Source organism: Carica papaya, chromosome 5 (genome assembly GCF_054855325.1).
Source record: "Carica papaya isolate Zhongbai chromosome 5, ASM5485532v1, whole genome shotgun sequence".
NCBI classification, from domain to species: Eukaryota; Viridiplantae; Streptophyta; class Magnoliopsida; order Brassicales; family Caricaceae; genus Carica; species Carica papaya.
The window spans coordinates 34,809,880-34,828,966 of NC_142313.1; the positions used below are offsets into that span (position 1 = coordinate 34,809,880).

The following is a 19,087-nucleotide window of genomic DNA, read 5'->3' on the forward strand; positions in this document are numbered from 1 at the left end:
GTCCAATTCAATAATAAATGATTTCAAGTGTAAGTATATGAATGAATGAATAGCAAATAAAATATTAATAATAAATCAGACTACTAACTCAAAATCAATAAATAACTTCGTTCAAATATTTAATTCTCACTTATGAGAGAAATTAATCTATCAATTTGCAATTCTAATTTCAATTCAACAATGAATAAAAAATTTCCTCTCAGTTTTAAACTAATTATCGTTGAATTGACTTTCTTTTCTGCACGTCAAAAACAGGCTTTATCAAAAATAAAATAGAATCAATGTATTGTCTCCACTACGGACTTTCATTTAACGTTAGTTAGGCTAAAATAGCCGAACTACCCAGACAAGGTTGAAGCTTAACTTGTGATTTTCCCACCCGTCATAATGAACAAAGAATATATCGCAAGGTAAAAAGAAGAAACAAGGGAAATTTTTATCCACCCAATGCCATCATCATACGGGAAGGACAAAAATTTATGAATTATTCTGAAACTACACGAAAACAAATTGTAATGTTTTGCAAGGTCAATAACAAACACGGCAAAAACAGGTCACAACGCTTAACAATTTAACAAGAAAAAAAAAAAAAAAAAAAAAAAAAAAAAAAAAACCCAGAACACAACAGAACCCTTCTTAAACTATGTAATCCAGTAGCCACCCAAGACTTTGAACCAATCATCTCATCTCATCTATGCCTGCATCACCAAAATCATTCCAAATTAATCAAATACAAGTCACCTTACTCATCCAAAATCCAATGTCAATATCGAGTGATCAAAAATCTACCTTGTTTGCGATATTGTTGGAGAGCCAGTCCAGACCCTCGTAGAGCCCTTCTCCAGATGTAGCACATGTGCTCTGGATGTACCTGTAATCAACTAATACAGTCAGTCTGCTGCCAAAACGAACTTAACAACTGGGGGAAAGTGCAGGAGAGGTTATAAGCAATGTTACCAGTGTCGTTGACGGAGTGAGTGGAGGCCAAGCTTGTCAGTTATCTCAGCAGCATTCATTGCATTAGGAAGATCCTGCTTGTTTGCAAATACTAGCAGCACAGCATCCCTCAGTTCATCCTGCGAAACAATTGCTACTATTAACCAGCACAGACTACTTATCATATCCACTTTAAAATATTTAAAATTTTCAAGATGATAGGCTTAGTCTAATCATTTGCACAAACAAACAGAATTTCCATAACTCCCCCATCCACACCTCATTCAACATTCGGTGCAGCTCATCTCTAGCTTCAACCACACGGTCTCGGTCATTGCTATCAACCACAAAGATAAGTCCTTGTGTGTTTTGGAAATAGTGTCTCCACAAGGGACGGATCTGTCAAAACAGAGTAGCCAAGTATTTGAGAAAAAGGAAACTGGAACGACTTCCAAAGCTTGCTTAAATAAGAGAAATTTTGAAATAGTGCCTTTGGTGAATGAAAATTAAAACAGTTTAACAGCCAAAAATGAAAATAAGAACAAAAAAAGGAACTCAATGTGATTGTCAACTTTTGGTAATGTCAAGCCACTGAACACGAGACTGGAACTAGGTTGTGCATAAGCAAAATTTTGTCCACATAAGTTGTGTTCTTGCATTACCCTGATGAAAAATGTCAAGACATTTTCATCATCTGACTAACAACATTTGCCCACTGGACTGAAAAATGTCAGCCAGCAAGTATTCTCCTCTGTTCAAGGCAAACCTAAGAATACAAATACTGGCTAGTTTGAGTTTAGCTTATAATATTGTAGAGTGCTGGCAAATGAATTTTATACCAGCACGGGACCTTATAAGCACTCTCTTTGTGAATAAGCATGTTAATTATAAAATAAATCAATATACATTGTCCTGTTCACCAACAATATTAAATCTACATACCCTGTCCTGTTCACCAACAATATTAAATCTACATACCTTGTCCTGGCCACCGACATCCCAGACTGTAAAGCTGATGTTCTTATATTCGACAGTCTCCACATTAAATCCTGATCAGATAACGCATCAGTGTAATTTCAACTACAGTTTGCTGGTCAAGAACAAAATTGCATCAATTATGTTTCGAAAAATGAATTCCAAAAACAGAGCAGAATTTAGCGGCAACTCCATATTTTTTATTTTAAAATTATTCCAAACAATGAGAATCATTTTGAAAGGAATTGCAAATGGATGGAATAAGAATAAACTTCAAACCAATACATTGAAAACTGAAATTAAACATGAGATTTAAGAGAAAAGAAATGATTAAAACACATTCACCCTCTTGCTTGTGTTCCCCAAATCAAAGTGATTTAATTCAATTAAATTTCTCAAAATAGTTTAAAAATGTGATAACTAGTTAGAAATAAAAATTGATTTCGAAATTAATTTATTCTTCAATTAACTTACAAAATTTTTATTATTAATTCCTTTTGGCCTTAAAGATACTTGAAAACCATAATATTAGACCATTATCAACTTATTCCAAATAGCTACTGAAACTGAGAAGTGAAAATTCCCTGGCCAACAATGTCAATTTATAAGCACAAGGAAACAATATTTTCCTACAAAGAGCAATATATCACCTAACAGAAATGAAACAAGTTCTATACTAAAAATTCCACTGACATCCTTAAGATTCCTGGGAATTTTCATCAAATAAAAAAAGCCAATCTGCAGCAGAAATCAAAGCAACAATGTCATGAAAGATGTCTAACATCATATACATGGACTTACCGATGGTCGGAATGGTGGTGACAATCTCTCCCAGCTTGAGCTTGTAAAGAATGGTGGTCTTACCAGCAGCATCAAGACCCACCATCAGTATACGCATCTCCTTCTTTGCAAACAGCCTGCTGAACAGTTTGGTGAAAGACAGCCCCATCTTTACGCGTCTGGATGCAACAACAAATTCGAAATCAAGTTATATCGTCATTTCTAAAATCCCAAAAGCATATAAACAGGACCGATCGAAACCGAACCACGAAGGAGATATCAAAAATCAGATTTAACCTTTAAAGACTCCTAATACACAACAGATCTAGCTCAATCGAACACATTTCCAAGTGTTTTACATCCGAATCTAAGTTAACATCACAAAATTCTGATCATACGGACATAGATCCATCATGCACGATATGGTTATAAGAACAAAAAGCACAATCCTCACAACATAAACATAGATCCTGCAACTACCATACCATAGCATGCACTAAACTAAGATCAGTATTCAAAATGACCAAAAACAATAAAAATCTAAGGTGATTTAGGAAAACAACACTACTTTGAAAATCCAGAAATTGATCAACAAAAAATATATAAAACAACGCCAAAACTTAGATCCAAATCTAGAACTTGATTTTGCTAAACTTACAGGCAATTTGATGAGATCGGAAGAGAATTTTTTTTCCCTTTTAGAAAAACATTGACGATGGAGAGAAGATGAAATGGAAAATGAAATTACCAGAGAGAAATGAGAAGGTTTTGTGTGGATGGAGAGAAAAGAGATCTGCGCCCCCCTCGCTCGAGAACAAAAGGTGCTGTCCTTGAATGCTTACACGGCTTCCAGATCGCCAATTTATAGATCCAAACAGAACCTTTTAACTGTTATCACGCTGTTAAATAAATTATTGCTTCGTCATATTCGACGCCCGTTGGTTGGTCAGTCGTTTATGACGCCGTTATAACGATGCTTAGCCTGCACGCAGCACGCGGAGTATTTTGGTGAATGTTTGGGTAATGGAACATTGATCTCCCTGTTCAGGATTGCGATTTCCAGAAATGACATTTTCAATTTAAATACCTTATTATATGTTGTAATGGTTTAAAAATTTTTGGGCAAGTCAATTTTAAATTTATACTAATTCAATTAGAACATTCTGAAAAATTTTCTTTAACAAAACAAGTTTATATAAAATTAAAAAAAAACATATTGTGCATTTTGAAATATATTTTTAATTTTTCAGTAAAATTTTAAATAAAGTCAATTTTTTCATCTTAATATAATTTGTATGATCTTTTGGTTGAATTAAATATAGATTTATAATTATATTTATAAGATTTTAAATCTTTTTCTAGATAACAATTTTTTTTATTGATTAAATTACCAAACTATGATCCTTTACAATTCAATCCATTTTTTTTTATAATTTAGTTTCAAATTTTACAAACTTATTTCAAAACATAATTTTTAAATGAATTTTTAGTAAAATAGTAAAATTATTTTTGTAATGATCCTAGAAATTCAAAAGGAAACATATAATAATTTAAGTGCGGAAGCGAAACAAAATTTTAAGGTGTACATCCCTTACAAAATAACTTAAAAGTACTGAACAACATTACAAAACGAATTTTCTGAAAGAAACATGAGAAATAAGAAAAATAATAGAAAATAGAAAGTATCTAGCATCTACTCGCAATCTTATTGCGGATCGGGCTCTGGAACCAAATTTTCTTGATCTGAAATTGTTAGATAAAGGATGAGTTACACTAGTCCAGTAAGGATATCACACTATATCACCTGCACAGAAGCAAATATTGGTATAAAATCAAAATAACTAATAGAGCACTAAATTTAGCAAATTCGTTTATCGATCATAAAACCATTTACAGTTCACTAACCATAGTGGAATTTATGAAAATAACCTATAGAGACAATAATACCATACAAATCATAACTTCATGAACAATCAGCGACATAGAACATATCATAAATTCATATCCATTAACAATAAACCAAATATTAACTGTTTCTCATTTCACTAGCCTACTAGTATCCATGGGGATTCATAGGGGTGTCCCCGCTACACATGAACCATTTTTCTTAACAATCTCAATTACAAGGTCGTCCTCATACCTCGTCCGGTCTGAGTGCCAAGACATTAAATCTCAATAACCCGTCCGATATGAGACAACATTCATGGTAGGGTTCCCTATGTACCCGGTCGGTCCACCATTTCCCAGGATATCTAGTAAGACTGTCATTCCATCTGTTTATTTGATCATACCCCTTTCATGTTTTCCTTTAGTCTCTATTATTAAACTAAACATAATCACATAAATAAATAAACATACATCCGGTAATACAATCATGTCTCAAATTCCAAATCAAATAGTAGTCAGGTAAGACAGTAATACATGCATTTAAACCATAAAATAGATAAATCAGATAGTATCATGCTTTTAGATTGTAAAATTAATCAACAAAGAACAATGTCTGGTTTGGACTCTATTAGCAATTTGTAATTAGTTATGCACATCTATTTAATTTGTATAAAATACCGTATTATTATTTATTTAAACTTCAATTTTATGATAGGGAATAGGGTGATGGGTCCTTACTCAATTTGACACTGAAAAGTTAAACAGTTTACTGCGCCTAGAGTCGGTCCCTGATTTTCCTAATTTTTTCTCCGAAAACTGAAACGTGCTTATAGTACCTACAAATGTTCTAAATAAACCCAAAATCAGTCCCAAGGCTCACTCGACCAATTTCGAAAATCCAGTACGGTGCCTCTGCCGTGCTCCGGCGACGATGCCGCCGCCCGCGGCGGTGGTTTGCCTTGGGTCGGTCGTTTTCAGCCAATTTTATATTGATTCCTGCGAGCACACACGCTAAAGGGCCTCGGTGGGCCGAAAAATACAAAAAATTGAAACTCACCAGCGATGGAGCTCTCCGGTGCGGCGGCTCCTCCAGCTCACGTTGCGGTTGGGTGTTTCTCTTTTGTGTAGAGAAGAAAACAGTAATTACAACGGTGAAAAAGTTACGTGAAACGGGAATCGAAAAGGGTCTCATCGGAGGCGATTTGTGAAATTCGCTGCGGCGGCGCCGCCGGGCTTCGTCAGTGTTTTTCGGCCAATTGGTCGGTTCTTTCATTCCGATTCGGCCATGAATGGGCTTAAAATTGAATTTCATCCAAAAAAAAATTTTTTTTACCTTTTTTGGCAGTCAGAAAGGGTTCTGGTGTGGCGGCAGTTGGCTGCAGTCGGCTTCCTGGCGGCTGGGTTATCTTCTCCGGCGATGGGTTCTGGCGGCTAAGGTTAGGGTTTGGGTGCGGATGAGGTTATTTATACCCATCCACTTTTGATTTGAACCGTCCATCGCGTTTGATCTGGACCGTCTAATCGTGATTAAATAGGGAGTGAATCTGGACCGTTCATCACGATCCAATCTGGGCCATCTATTGCGATTCACTTTCGGCCATTCGTGCGCGCAGGAATGGGCCTCAGCCATTCGATCGCGCGCACGTGGATCGCCCATGTGGCTCCCCCTGCGTGGCCTCCCGCGTCAGTACCTTTGCCACTTAGCACGTCTTGGTTGGTCGGGACTGCTGACCGATTGTCTGACGTGGTAAATTTTTTTTAAATTGCATTTTGACATCTGATTTCTGATGTTTCTTTCAAAAATACCCCCCGAACCTAATTTTTCACTCATTTTTCTGAAAATTATTTTCAATTTAATCCTTAATAACTTTTACTCTATTTTTTTATTAAATTAAAATAAAATAAAATATAATAAAATAAATAAATAATTATATTTATTTATAAAAAATGAAGAAAAAAAAAAGGTTTTGGTGGATGTTACAGTTTTTTCCTACTTGGATGACATAAAAAATAGCTTAAAAATTAGTTATTCTACTTAGGATTAAGAATTAAAAATTTTAAAAAAATTATTATTGCTATTGTATTTTTTATCTTCTCTAAATGAGTAAAATCAAAAAAATTTATAACTTTTTTGGTGTGACACATGTACATCAATTAATTAAGACTATTTAATGATATTATATACTCAATAATTATATTATAATTCTTCATTTATGCTTTTACTAATTACTATCAACATGTAATACTGGTAATATATATTACATGTGAGCAATAATTTGAATCATTTGACACTTAAACTAAACTATAATCTAAATTTATAACAATTTGTCTAACAAGGTGGAAGCTACATTATCGTGACCTCTAAAACATGCATGAAATAAACTTTTAGTTTTCACTAAAAACAAGGTATTGATGAAATAGAAATAATTTTTGTCACCTATCAATTTGTCTAAGAAGGTGAAAACTATACTGCTTTGATATATGAAACATTTATAAAATAAATTTATAACTTTTAGTTTTTATTAAAAATAAGATATTGGTAAAACAAAAAGAATTTATGTAATGTTCTATTAGATAATTCATTATTGCATAAAATGATCATATATTTTTAAAATATGCGAAATCAAGAATTAAAATATAATAACAATATTTTTGAGACTTAATTATAATAGAACGAGTAATTCACGAGTTATAATAATAGTGTTTGAACAAATTACCAAATTGATTTTTAAAATTTGACACATGTTATAATTCGATCGTTAATATATTTTTATTACAATATAGTTCTTAATATTTTTTATTTCTTTCAAAAACTCGACTTTCTTCTATTTCTTATAATAAAAAAATTAAAACTAATAAGACAATATTTGAACACTGTAAAAACAACTCCAAGAATGACTTTTGATTAATTAAATAAATTAGTAACTTAAAATTCTTATTAATTTATTAATTTAATTAATTAAGTAAAATTATTTTTAGTTGTTTATTAAAACATTCAAACACGTAACAATTTTTATGTGAAAGTCCAGAACTTAAATAAATCGATTAATAGAGTTAAAGTTTACATTTCTTACACAATAATTTAGAATACCCAATAGAGTTACGAGAATATTCCTTTTAAAAGACAAACGGTAATTAAATAAATGAAAAGAAGAGTGAATACAAAAGTGCATTAGAACAACCTTCACTAGCACTTGAAGAGAGTTTGGGTGATGAACTACTCGCAACCCTCTTGCTGATCGGGATCTGGATTCTGATCTTATTGATCTGAAATAGTTAATGAAAAGATGAGCTACACTAGTCCAGTAAGAATATCACAATAATTATATATACAAAAAACTAAAGATTGGTAAAAATAAAAAAATAACTAAAGGAGCCATTTTTTTATTTAAATACTTTTAAATTTAAAAATATTTGTTTGATACTTACCGTAATGAATTTTTCAAAAACAACCTATGAAAACTTATATCCATACTACTTTTCACTTTTACGCATACGAGAACAAGAGATAATAAGTTTTTTTTCTTATCTGCTTACAAGTATCTCTAGAGGTCCATAGGGATATCTCCCCTTACTAGTGAACCCAATATCCAATTTTATGATTAACCGATCATCCCTATACCTTGTCTGGTAATGGACGCCAAATATTTTATTACCTCAATACCCTATCTGATATGAGGGTGAACCATATCTCCCAAACTTTTCTGGTAAGGACTTTCCAGCCCTGTTCGACTGAGATAACGTTCATGGTAGGATTTTCTATGTGCCGGGCCCATCTACTATTTCCTTGGGCACCCAATAAGTCTTGCATATACAGATTTTTATCAACAAATAATCAACAAACGCATACCAATATCTCATATTACATTCACATATCAATTAAATCACATTTATGCCGACGGTATATAACCAAAATAACTAGATAAGTCGATAAGACCATTGAAACTATAAATTAAAAACATATACTATACGAAAATCAAGTAAGTATGCCAATACAGGAAAATAAATAGAAAATAAAGATAATTATGAACTAACCGGTTCTGCCTTCACTAGTGACCTGTAATTATTTTTAAGATTTTCTAAATTTTCACAAAAATATAAAATTATACATCGTTAAACTCCAATTTACTATAACAGAGAATAGGTTGAGGGATCCTTACCCGGATCAATATTTCGAGACATCGACTGTCTACCACGCCTCCTAACGGGTACCGAGTTCCCTGAATTTTTTTTGTAGAATTCAAAACACTCGTCACGTACCTAAAAATACCTCAAAAATTTAAAATTGATGTGTAAAACTCTTTTCGGCCAAATTTGGGGTTTCAGCACGACTGTGCCACCGTGCTCCGACACTTGCTCTGCTGCCACGATGGCAGTCTACCTCAGCTAGGCTGGATTTTGGCTAGTTTTGGCCGGCTTTATATGTATCCTTGCGAAAAAATACGTTATGAGGTCTTAGTGGACCGAAAAATTACCAAAAACACTAAACCTACCAGCGGGGGGTCACTCGGGTGTGGCGGCTCTGCCAGTCCTTCTTCACGGCTGGGGTTCCTTCTTCAGCTAACTTGTACAGAAAAGGATGGTGAGCACAATGATTGAAAAATTACGTGAAACGGAATTGAGAAGGGGCTCATCGGAGGAATTTTGGGATTTTGGCCGCGGCAGCTCTGCTGGGCTTTACCCACAGTTTTTATCTTACCCGTCGTCTCCCTTGCCCCAATTTGGCCACAGGGATACTCAGAATCGAATTTCGAACTGGTATGAGAAATTTTTACATTTTTTGGCAGTCGACGCTAGCTCTGATGCAACGGCGGTCGTCAGTCGACCTCTTTTCTTTGGCGCCTGATTTTTCTTATATGGCGAGGGCTGGCAGTTAGGATTTGGGTTCCCATGGAACACGAAGTATTTACACCCATTCTGCATTGATCTGTACCGTCCATCACAATTGATCTCATGCTTCTGATTGTGTCTAAGGAGAAAATAAATATGGACCGTCCATCACAATTGATCTCAACCATTTGATCGTGCCTAAGGGGGACAAATTCGGGCCCTCCACGCATGCGGGATCGATCATGGGCCGTCCATTCGCAGGGCACGCAGATCGCCCATGTGGCCTCCCACGTGGCACTGACATAAGTGTGCGTTGCCACGCGACGTACTTTGATTCGTTAGGACTGCTGACTTGGCAGCCTTACGTTGTTGAACTTTCTCTATTTGTATTTTGACCCCATATTTTTAATTATTTTTTTTAAAAAAACCCCCCAAATTAAAATTTTTACCATTTTTTTCTCTAAAATTTCTTTTAATTACATCCCTATCTATTTTTTTCAATAATTTAATAAAATTAAATAAAATTAATTTATAATAATTATTATTTATTTATTTTTAGAAATACTGAAATTGATTCCGAGCTAAATTTCGGGTTCAAGTATTACAGCTCTCACCTCCTTAAGAAAAAATTTGGTTCTTTAAATTTGTCACCCTCTCACTAGGTCAAACAGTTGGAGATACTGGGCTTTGAAGTCCGATTCTAACTCCCATGTGGTCTCTTTCTGTGTGTGATCCTATCATAAGACCTTGACGAAAAAAATTTCTCTATTGCGGAGTACTCTACTTTTTCGGTCTACAATGTCCATTAGTACCTCCTCATAGATTAAATTCTCCTAGAGTGAAGGAGGCTCGTGGGATAAGATGTGTGAGGGGCCCGAGTTGTACTTACGTAGATGGACACATGAAACACATTATGAACCCTAAATAACTTTGGAGGTAGTGTCAGTTTGTAGGTGGTCGTACCAATCATGTTTAAGATCTCAAATAGCCTAATGAATCGAGGATTTATTTTTTTTCTTTTGCCAAACCTATTGATTCCCTTGAAAGGGGTGACTTTGAAGAATACTCGATCATCTTTCTCAAATTCCAAATTCTTCCTCTGGGTGTTCGCATAACTCTTCTGTCTACTCTGAGCTGTTTGGATATTCTTTCTGATCTTAACTATCTTAGCTGTAATCTCCTTCATAAGATTTGGGCCGAACAATTTTCTATCACCTACTTCTTTTCAACAGATCGGCGATCTGCGTGGGTAACCATACAATGTCTTGTACGGAACCATGCTGATACTTGTCTGGTAACTATTATTATAGGCGAACTCTATCAAATGTGGGTGATCATCCCAATGGCCCATAAAGTCTAGAACATGAGCTCGGAGCATATCCTTCAATGTGTGAATCGTCATCTATGATTATCCATCGGTTTGAGAATGAAATGCGGTACTAAGGAATAGTTTTGTTCCCATGACTTGCTGAAAACTAGACCAAAACTTAAAAGTGAACGTAGGGTCTTTGTCGGATACTACTGACATTAGAACTCCATGTAATCTCACTATATCTCAAATATACATTCTTGCTAACTTATGCAAGGAATTGGTCATCTTGATAGCCAAGAAGTGAGAAGCCTTGGTGAGCCAGTCGATAATTACCTAAATGACATCATGTCCTGAGCGTACCTTAGGCAACCCTATCGCGAAATCTATTGTGATATATTTCTACTTCCACTTCGGGATTGGTAATGGCTGAAGTAACTCACCTAGGCATTGATGCTCTGCCTTAGCATGTTGACATACTAGACACTTGGAAACAAAGTCAGCTACCTCTCTTTTCATACTGCTCTACCAAAATTGGGATCACATACTTTGATACATTTTAGTACTTTTAGGATGTATGACGAACCTTGAGCTATGAACCTCTATTATGATATCTCTTTTTAGTTCACTGTCACCCAGTATACACACCCTGTCCTGAAATTTGAGTAACCCATTGACAAAGACTCAGAATTTTGAATTTACTCTCTATTTTGCATCCTTTTTAAGAGCTGCTCGGGCATAATCAGTGGATTGGGCTTCTTTTATTCTTTGTATCAATTCAAATTGGACAGTCAGGTGGGCCAAGCATGCAACTCTCTTCAAGTCCTGAAGTCATATCTGTTATGCTGTCCCTATTATCCTACAGTCAGAAACCATTAGGTGAGCTAACATACCTGTATTTTTTTTGCCGAGTAGTCAGCAACTACATTGCTCTTGCTCGGGTGATACAAAATATTACAATCGTAGTCCTTGATGAGCTCTATTCAATGCCTTTGACGCATGTTAATATCATTCTGAGTGAATATGTACTTCAAGCTCTTATGGTTAGTATAAATCTCAAAAGTCTCCTCATACAGGTAGTGGCGCTAGGTTTTCAAGGCGTGGATAATGACGACAAGTTCTAAGTCGTGGGTGGGATAATTTTTTTCATGACTCTTTAACTGTCTAGACTCATAGGTGATGACCTTGCCATGCTGCATCAGAACATAACCCAACTCCAGGTAGGAGACATCACTATAAATTATATATCCGTTTGCCCCACTCAATAAAGCCAACACGGGTGTAGTAGTCAACCGCTTCTTGAGTTCTATAAAGCTCCTTTCGCAGTTATCGTTCCATTTAAAGTTAACATTTTTCTTTGTGAGCCGGGTCAAAGAAGCGGTTAAGCTAGAAAATCCTTTCACAAACTTGTGATAATAACCTGTTATTCCTAGAAAGCTATGAATCTCCTTGACTGATGCCAATTTCTCCTAACCAAACACTGCCTTAACTTTTTCGGGGTTTACTGATATTTTATGCCTTAATATAATGTACCTTAGAAAGGTAGTCTGCTCGAACCAAAACTCACACTTACTCAATTTGACATACAGTTTTGTTTTCCTAAGAACTTGTAAAACCTAAGTCAGGTAGTGAGCGTATTCCTTTCTACTCTTTGAATAAACTAAGATATCATCGACAAATACAATGACAAACTGATCTAAGAATTTCTAACAACCTTATTCATCAAGTCTATAAAAATGGCTGGTACGTCGTTAGTTCAAATGGTATGACCAGGAACTCGTAATGTCTATACCTGGTTCTAAAGGCTGTCTTGGGAATGTCATCTGCCCTGATCTTTACCTAGTGGTAACCTAAACACAAATCTATTTTGGAGAAGAGCTGAACACCCTACAACTAGTTAAAAAGGTCATCAATTCTGGGGAGGGGGTACTTGTTCTTGATCGTGACTCTGTTAAATCCCCTGTAGTCAATACACAATCATAACGTCACATCCCCTTTCTTTGCAAATGTAACTCTAGCACCCCCAAGGAGATACACTATGTTGAATGAATCCACTGTCCTGCAATTCATTGATCTATTTCTTCAGTTCTTCCATCTCGATATGGCTCATGCGGTAAAGGGCCACCGAGATAGGCTGGGTACCAGGTTAAAGATTTATAGTAGACTTAACTTCTCTTTCCATTGGTAGTCTGGATAGTTCGTTAGGAAATATATCTGAGAAGTCTCGGACTACCGGAATCTCTTGAATGCAAATTTTTTTCTTAAGTTTGCTTAATGTAGAAAAGACAACTGCATTAAAGAACTATATAATGAGGAAATTACCATGAGGAAATAATATTTGAAATTTTCATTAACTTGTAAGTTTCTCTTCGTTAGGAGAGTTGAATACATGTTTCTTATATAAAGAATCGACAGTGGCGTGGTACGTTGCTAATCAGTTCAGTCCCAAGATTACATAAAAGTCTCTCGTGTCAATCTCTATTAGGTCCACACTCAATTTTCTATTGGCTATGTATATGATACAAGCTTTGTATATAACCTCCCATAATAGTGTCCTACTCTCAAGAGTAGACACAAATAATACAGAATCAAGTCTTTTTGGGGATACATTTAAGTTTTGTATAAAAGTATATGAGACAAATGAATGTGAAGTACCAGTATCAATTAAAACATGTGCAAGGTGATTACAAATAGTATATGTACCCTGTATTATGTCCGGGTTGGATTCAGCATCCTGCTGAGTGAGGTTGTAAGCTCTGCCTTAAATAAGAGGTCTGACCTGGTTCTGATTCTGGGGACACTCTCTCACATAGTGTTGGGTACTCCCACATGTGCGATAAGTATTATTGAGACGATAGTAGGGTTGGTCCCTATGATCCTTGCCACATTGCTGGCAAGTCCTACTGCGTCCTGTTACCGGAGCTTGAGGAGAAGTCTGAGTCACTAGTCTAGGCCTCTTATTCTATTGAACCGGTGTAGTGGGTGCTGGTATGTGGTGTGAAACTGGGGATCTGAGATTCCCCACTGCTAGAGAAAAAAAGCAAAGGTTCCTCTCCACTAGTTATGCCTTGGCTAGAGCGGCTGAGTACGTACTGAGCTCAAATACATACAGATGCTATCTGATCTCAGGGCGGAGGCCCCAATCGAACTTCCTTGCCTTTATGCTTTTATCCATCATGCTTTCAAGGGAATACCGGCCTAACTTTAGGAACTTTTGGGTATACTCTGATATAGTCATATCACCCTCAATTAGGTGTGCAAATTTTATTTTCATCAAATGTCGGAGGTGCTCTAGGAAGTACTTTGTATTTTATAAGGAAGTGTTGAGCGATAGTTTGTATTTGGTATTTTTAAGTCTTTGTATAAGGAATAGTTCTGAGGAACGTGGCTCTGATACCAACTGTGAAAGCCCAAAACTTAAATAGAGATGAATTCATAAAATTAAATGCAAAAATGATTAATAGAGTTAGAGTTTACATTCCTTACACAATAATTTAGAATGCCCAATAGGGTTACGAGAATGTCTCTTCTAAAAGACAAACTATAATTAAAGAAAATGAAAAGAAGAACGAATAGAAAAATACTCTAGGACAACCTTAACTAGCACTTGAAGGGAGTCTGGGTGATGAACTATTCACAACTCTGTTACTGATCGGAATATGGATCCTAGTTTTTTTTATCTGAATGGTTAATGAAACGATGAGCTACACTAGTCCAGTAAGAATATCACACTAATCACATATACAAAAAACTGAAGATTGGTAAAAATAAGAAAAACAATTAATGGAGTCCTTACTTTATTTAAATATCTTTAAACTTGAAGATATTTGTTTGATACTTACTATAACGAGTTTTCTAAAAATAACATATGAAGATCCATATCCATACTACTTTTTACTTTCACGTATATAATAACAAGAGATAATAACTTTTCTTTCTTATCTGCTTACTGGTACCCCTGGGGTCCATAGGGATGTTCCCCTTACTCGTGAACCCAATATCCAATTTTACGATTAATTAATCGTCCTCATACCCCGTCTGGTAATGGGTGTTAAACATTTCATCGTCTCGATACTCCGTTCGCTATGAGGGGAAACCATATCTTCCAAATCTTTCTAGTAAGGGACTTTCCAACCCTGTCCGACTGAGGTAACGTTCAGGTTTCTTATGTATCGGGCCCGTCTGCCTTTTCTCTAGGTATCAAGTAAGTCTTTTACATACAGATTTTTATCAACAAACAACCAACAAATACATACCAATATCTCATATTACATTTACAAATCAATTAAAATACATTCATGCCAATGGTATATAACCAAAATAATCAGATAAATTGATAAAACCGTTGAAATTATAAATTAAGAACATGCACTATATGAAAATCAAGCAAATAGGACAGTATAGGAAAATAAACAGGAAATCAAGACAATTGCATACTAAGCGGTTCCAGCTCTACTGATAACATGTAATTATTTTTAAGATTTTTTAAATTTTTACAAAAATACAAAATTATACATCATTAATTCTCAATTTACCATAATAGAGAATAGGGTGAGGGATCCTTAGTCGAATCGGTGTTTTAAAATATCGCGCTGTCTACCATGCCTCTTAACGAGTACCGGGTTCCTTAAATTTTTTCTGCGAAGTTCAAAACACTCATTATGTACTTTAAAATACCCAAAAAATCTAAAATCAGTATCTAAAACTCTTTTCGTCAAAATTTAAGGTTCTTGTACGGCGGCGGTCCGCCTCAGCCAGGCCGATATTGGCTGGCTTTACACATATCTCCTATAAAAAAATACGTTAGGGGGCCTCAGTTGGTAAAAAATCACCAAAAACATAGAATCTATAGGCGAGGGGTCATCAGGAGCGGTGGCTCCACTGGTCCTTCTTCGCGACTGGGGTTCTTTCTTCAGCTAACCTGCACAGAAAAGGACGGTAAACACAATGATAAAAAAATTGTATGAAACGAGAATCAGGAAGAGGCTCATCGGAGGAATTTTGGAGTTTTGGTCGCGGCAGCTCCGCTGGACTTTGCCCGTATTTTTTGGCTCACTCGTCGTCCCTCTTGCTCCGATTTAGCCACAGGGGTGCTCTGAATTGAATTTCGAGTGGGTAGAAATTTTTTTTTTTACCTTTTTTAATGGTCGACGGTGGCTCCGATGCGACGGTGGTTGGAGGTCGGCCTCCTTCTCTGGCGGTGATTGGTAAAAATAAGAAAAATAACTAATAGAACTATTGCTTTATTTAAATACTTTTAAACTTGAAGACATTTGTTTGATACTTACCGTAACGAGTTTTCTAAAAATAACCTATGAAAACTCATGTCTATACCACTTTTCACTTTCACGCATACAAGAACAAGAGATAATAATTTTTCTTTCTTATCTGCTTACTGGTACTCCTGGGGTCCATAAGGATGTTCTCTTTACTTATGAACCCAATATCTAATTTTACGATTGACTTGTCGTCTTCATACCCGGTCCGGTAATGGGTGTCAAACATTCTATCACTTCGATACCCCGTTCGCTTTGAGGGGGAACCATATATTCTAAATATTTCTAATAAGGGACTTTCCAACCCTGTTCGACTGAGTTAACGTTCAGGTTTCTTATGTACCGGGCCCGTATGCTCTTTCTCTAGGTACCTAGTAAGTCTTTTACGTACAAATTTTTATCAACAAACAACCAACAAACGCATACCAATATCTCATATTACATTTACAAATTAATTAAATTACATTCATGCCAATGGTATATAACCAAAATAATTAGATAAATCGATAAAACTATTGAAATTATAAATTAAGAACATGTATTATATGAAAATCAAACAAATAAGACAGTATAGGAAAATAAACAGGAAATCAAGAAAATTGTGAACTAACCGGTTTCAGCTCCACTAGTGACCTGTAATTATTTTTAAGATTTTTTAAATTTTTACAAAAACACAAAATTATACATCGTTAAGTCTCAATTTACCATAATAAAGAATAGGATGAGGGATCCTTAGTCGAATAAGTGTTTTAAAATATCGTCCTGTCTACCACGCCTCCTAACGGGTACTGGGTTCCTTCAAATTTTTCTGCGAAGTTCAAAACACTCATTATATACTTTAAAATACCCAAAAAATCTAAAATCAATATCTAAAACTCTTTCTGTCAAAATTTAGGGTTCCAACACAGTGGCAGTTCGCCTCAGCCAGACCGATTTTGGCTGGCTTCACACGTATCTCTACAAAAAAACACGTTAGGGGGCTCAGTTGGCAAAAAATAAAAAAAAAACATCGAATCTATCGGTGAGGGGTCACCGGGAGCGGCGATTCCACCGGTCCTTCTTCGTGGCTGGGGTTTCTTTTCAGCTAACTTGCACAGAAAATGACAGTAAATATAATGATAAAAAAATTGCATGAAACGAGAATCAGGAAGGGGCTCGTCGGAGGAATTTTAGAGTTTTGACTGCGACAGCTCCGTTGGACTTTGCCCACAGCTTTTGGCTCACCCGCCGTCCCTCTTGCTCCGATTTGTCCATAGGGGTGCTCGAAATTGAATTCCAAGTGGGTAGAAATTTTTTTATTTCTTTTGGCGGTCGACGGTAGCTCCGGTGCGGCGGTGGTTGGAGGTCGACCTCCTTCTCCTGCACCTGGTTCTTCTTCTCCAGAAGAGGCTGACAGTTAGGGTTTGGGTTTCCATGCGACGCGAAGTATTTATACCCATCTCACATTGATCTGGGTCATCCATCACGATTGATCTCGATCATCTAATCGCCCAAAGTGGGAAAGTGAATCTAGTCTGTTCACGTGCGCGGGATCGATCCTGGGCCGTCCGATCGGAGAGCACGCATATCGCCCATGTGGCCTCTTGCGTGGTACCGACATCAACGTGCCTTGCCACGCGGCGTGCTCCGGTTCATCGGGGCTGCTGATTGGGCAGTCTTATGTGACTAAATTTTTTCTATTTGTATTTTAACCTCCTGTTTCTAATTATTTTTTCAAAAATACCATCTAAATTCAAATTTTCACTATTTTTCTCTAAAATTGCTTTCAGTTACATCCATGCCTTTTTTTTTCAATAATTTAACAATATTAATTTATTTTTAAAATACCAAAATTGATCCCGGGTATTACGTTTTATTTTTTTGTTAAACATATAAATCTTTGAGAAAAATTTAGTGAAGTTAGATAGACTTTTTAAAATATTAAAAAAATAAAAAATAGTCTCATAAATTACTTATATTTTAATAGGTCATCTAATACATAAGTTTACAGGTTGAAAATGTGTCACCGACTTAGCAAACCTATATGAAGTTCTTATTAAAAAAATTGTAGGGATTTCAAACATTAAATCTCTAGTTCCATACATCTTAAATAATAGTCTTAATCGATTATTTCAAAAGGTTAAACTGATATAAAATACTCAATCAATTATTTACATTACAACATGTTTAAGCGTTTAGGTAATCATTTACTCTATTATTCAAGATAACATTAGAATTATATATATGATGTTTGAATCCTACTAATTATACTTTTATGAAAAAATAAATTTATAAAAATGTAATAAGCATATGGATGATTCACGCTTTCAATTTAGTGGAGTTATGCGTAAAAAAATATGTTAAAGTACAAATAATTGATTGATAAATTTTTTATTAATTTATACTTTTTTAAATAATAAGTTCGAGATATATTATTTTGTCTTACCACTTTGTTAAATGAAAAAATTCCTACTCTTTCCCACTTTACTACATAAATTTTTAATTTTATCTACTCTATTTAGGATGGGACTAGGTGACTAACTGAAATATTCAACCCAATTATTATCCTTGAACTCTACCAAAACCCACAACTCAACCTAATAAACTCCTATATTCTTAAATAATTTTAATCCTTATATCTTCTTTGACAATTTCAATTACTAATGAAATACTTATATAGATTACCATATAGTCACATAGATTGGATCACATAAAATTTAATGGTATGTTTTAATATTGGATTGTAATATAACATATTAAATTAATTTGTGATTATACTTTTCTACACATGTATTAGCATAAATAAAATATAAAAAAAAAGTCAAAAGTTTTAGATCTAGATAAGTACCTCTTGGATTCTAAAATTAGATTCTAAATATAGCTTTTATTTTAGTATGTTTTTTAAAATCATTAAGACGATTGTTGGCTAAAATATATTTTGTAAAAATAATTGAGTTAGAAGATTAGCTACAAGTTAGTAGTAAAAAATAGTTTTGAAAAGATCCATGTTTATATTCACCGGTTATACAATTATCTACTCAATATATCGAATATATTAAATTGAAGATCAAACATATTATAATTGATGAGATAAGATAAAGCTAAGATAGAATTA

At 35.0% G+C, this 19,087-nt stretch overlaps 1 protein-coding gene across 3 annotated transcripts; it reads right to left on the reverse strand.

The window, feature by feature from the left end:
- Positions 1-411: 411 nt before the first annotated feature.
- LOC110815212 (ADP-ribosylation factor) lies at positions 412-3,580 on the reverse strand. Of its 3 annotated transcripts, XM_022042892.2 has the most exons (7): positions 3,440-3,580; positions 2,713-2,870; positions 1,915-1,985; positions 1,216-1,335; positions 958-1,076; positions 790-871; positions 412-698 (listed from the first exon to the last, which is right to left on the reverse strand). In XM_022042892.2, the coding sequence occupies exons 2-7, from the start codon at positions 2,858-2,860 to the stop codon at positions 693-695; spliced, it is 546 nt and encodes a 181-aa protein (XP_021898584.1). In that variant the 5' UTR covers positions 2,861-2,870; positions 3,440-3,580; the 3' UTR covers positions 412-692. The 3 variants fall into 3 exon arrangements, with proteins under 3 accessions (XP_021898584.1, XP_088076483.1, XP_088076484.1); XM_088220357.1 differs by having other exon boundaries at positions 613-871; XM_088220358.1 differs by having other exon boundaries at positions 613-871; positions 3,350-3,491.
- Positions 3,581-19,087: the final 15,507 nt, after the last annotated feature.

Coding starts and splice junctions, on each gene's coding strand:
- LOC110815212 (XM_088220357.1), bottom strand. CDS start 2,860: ATGGGGCTGTCTTTCACCAAACTGTTCAGCAGGCTGTTTGCAAAGAAG. Junction 1,986..2,712: donor CACCACCATTCCGACCATCG/GTAAGTCCATGT, acceptor TTATCTGATCAG/GATTTAATGTGGAGACTGTC. Junction 1,336..1,914: donor ATGTCGGTGGCCAGGACAAG/GTATGTAGATTT, acceptor CTGTTTTGACAG/ATCCGTCCCTTGTGGAGACA.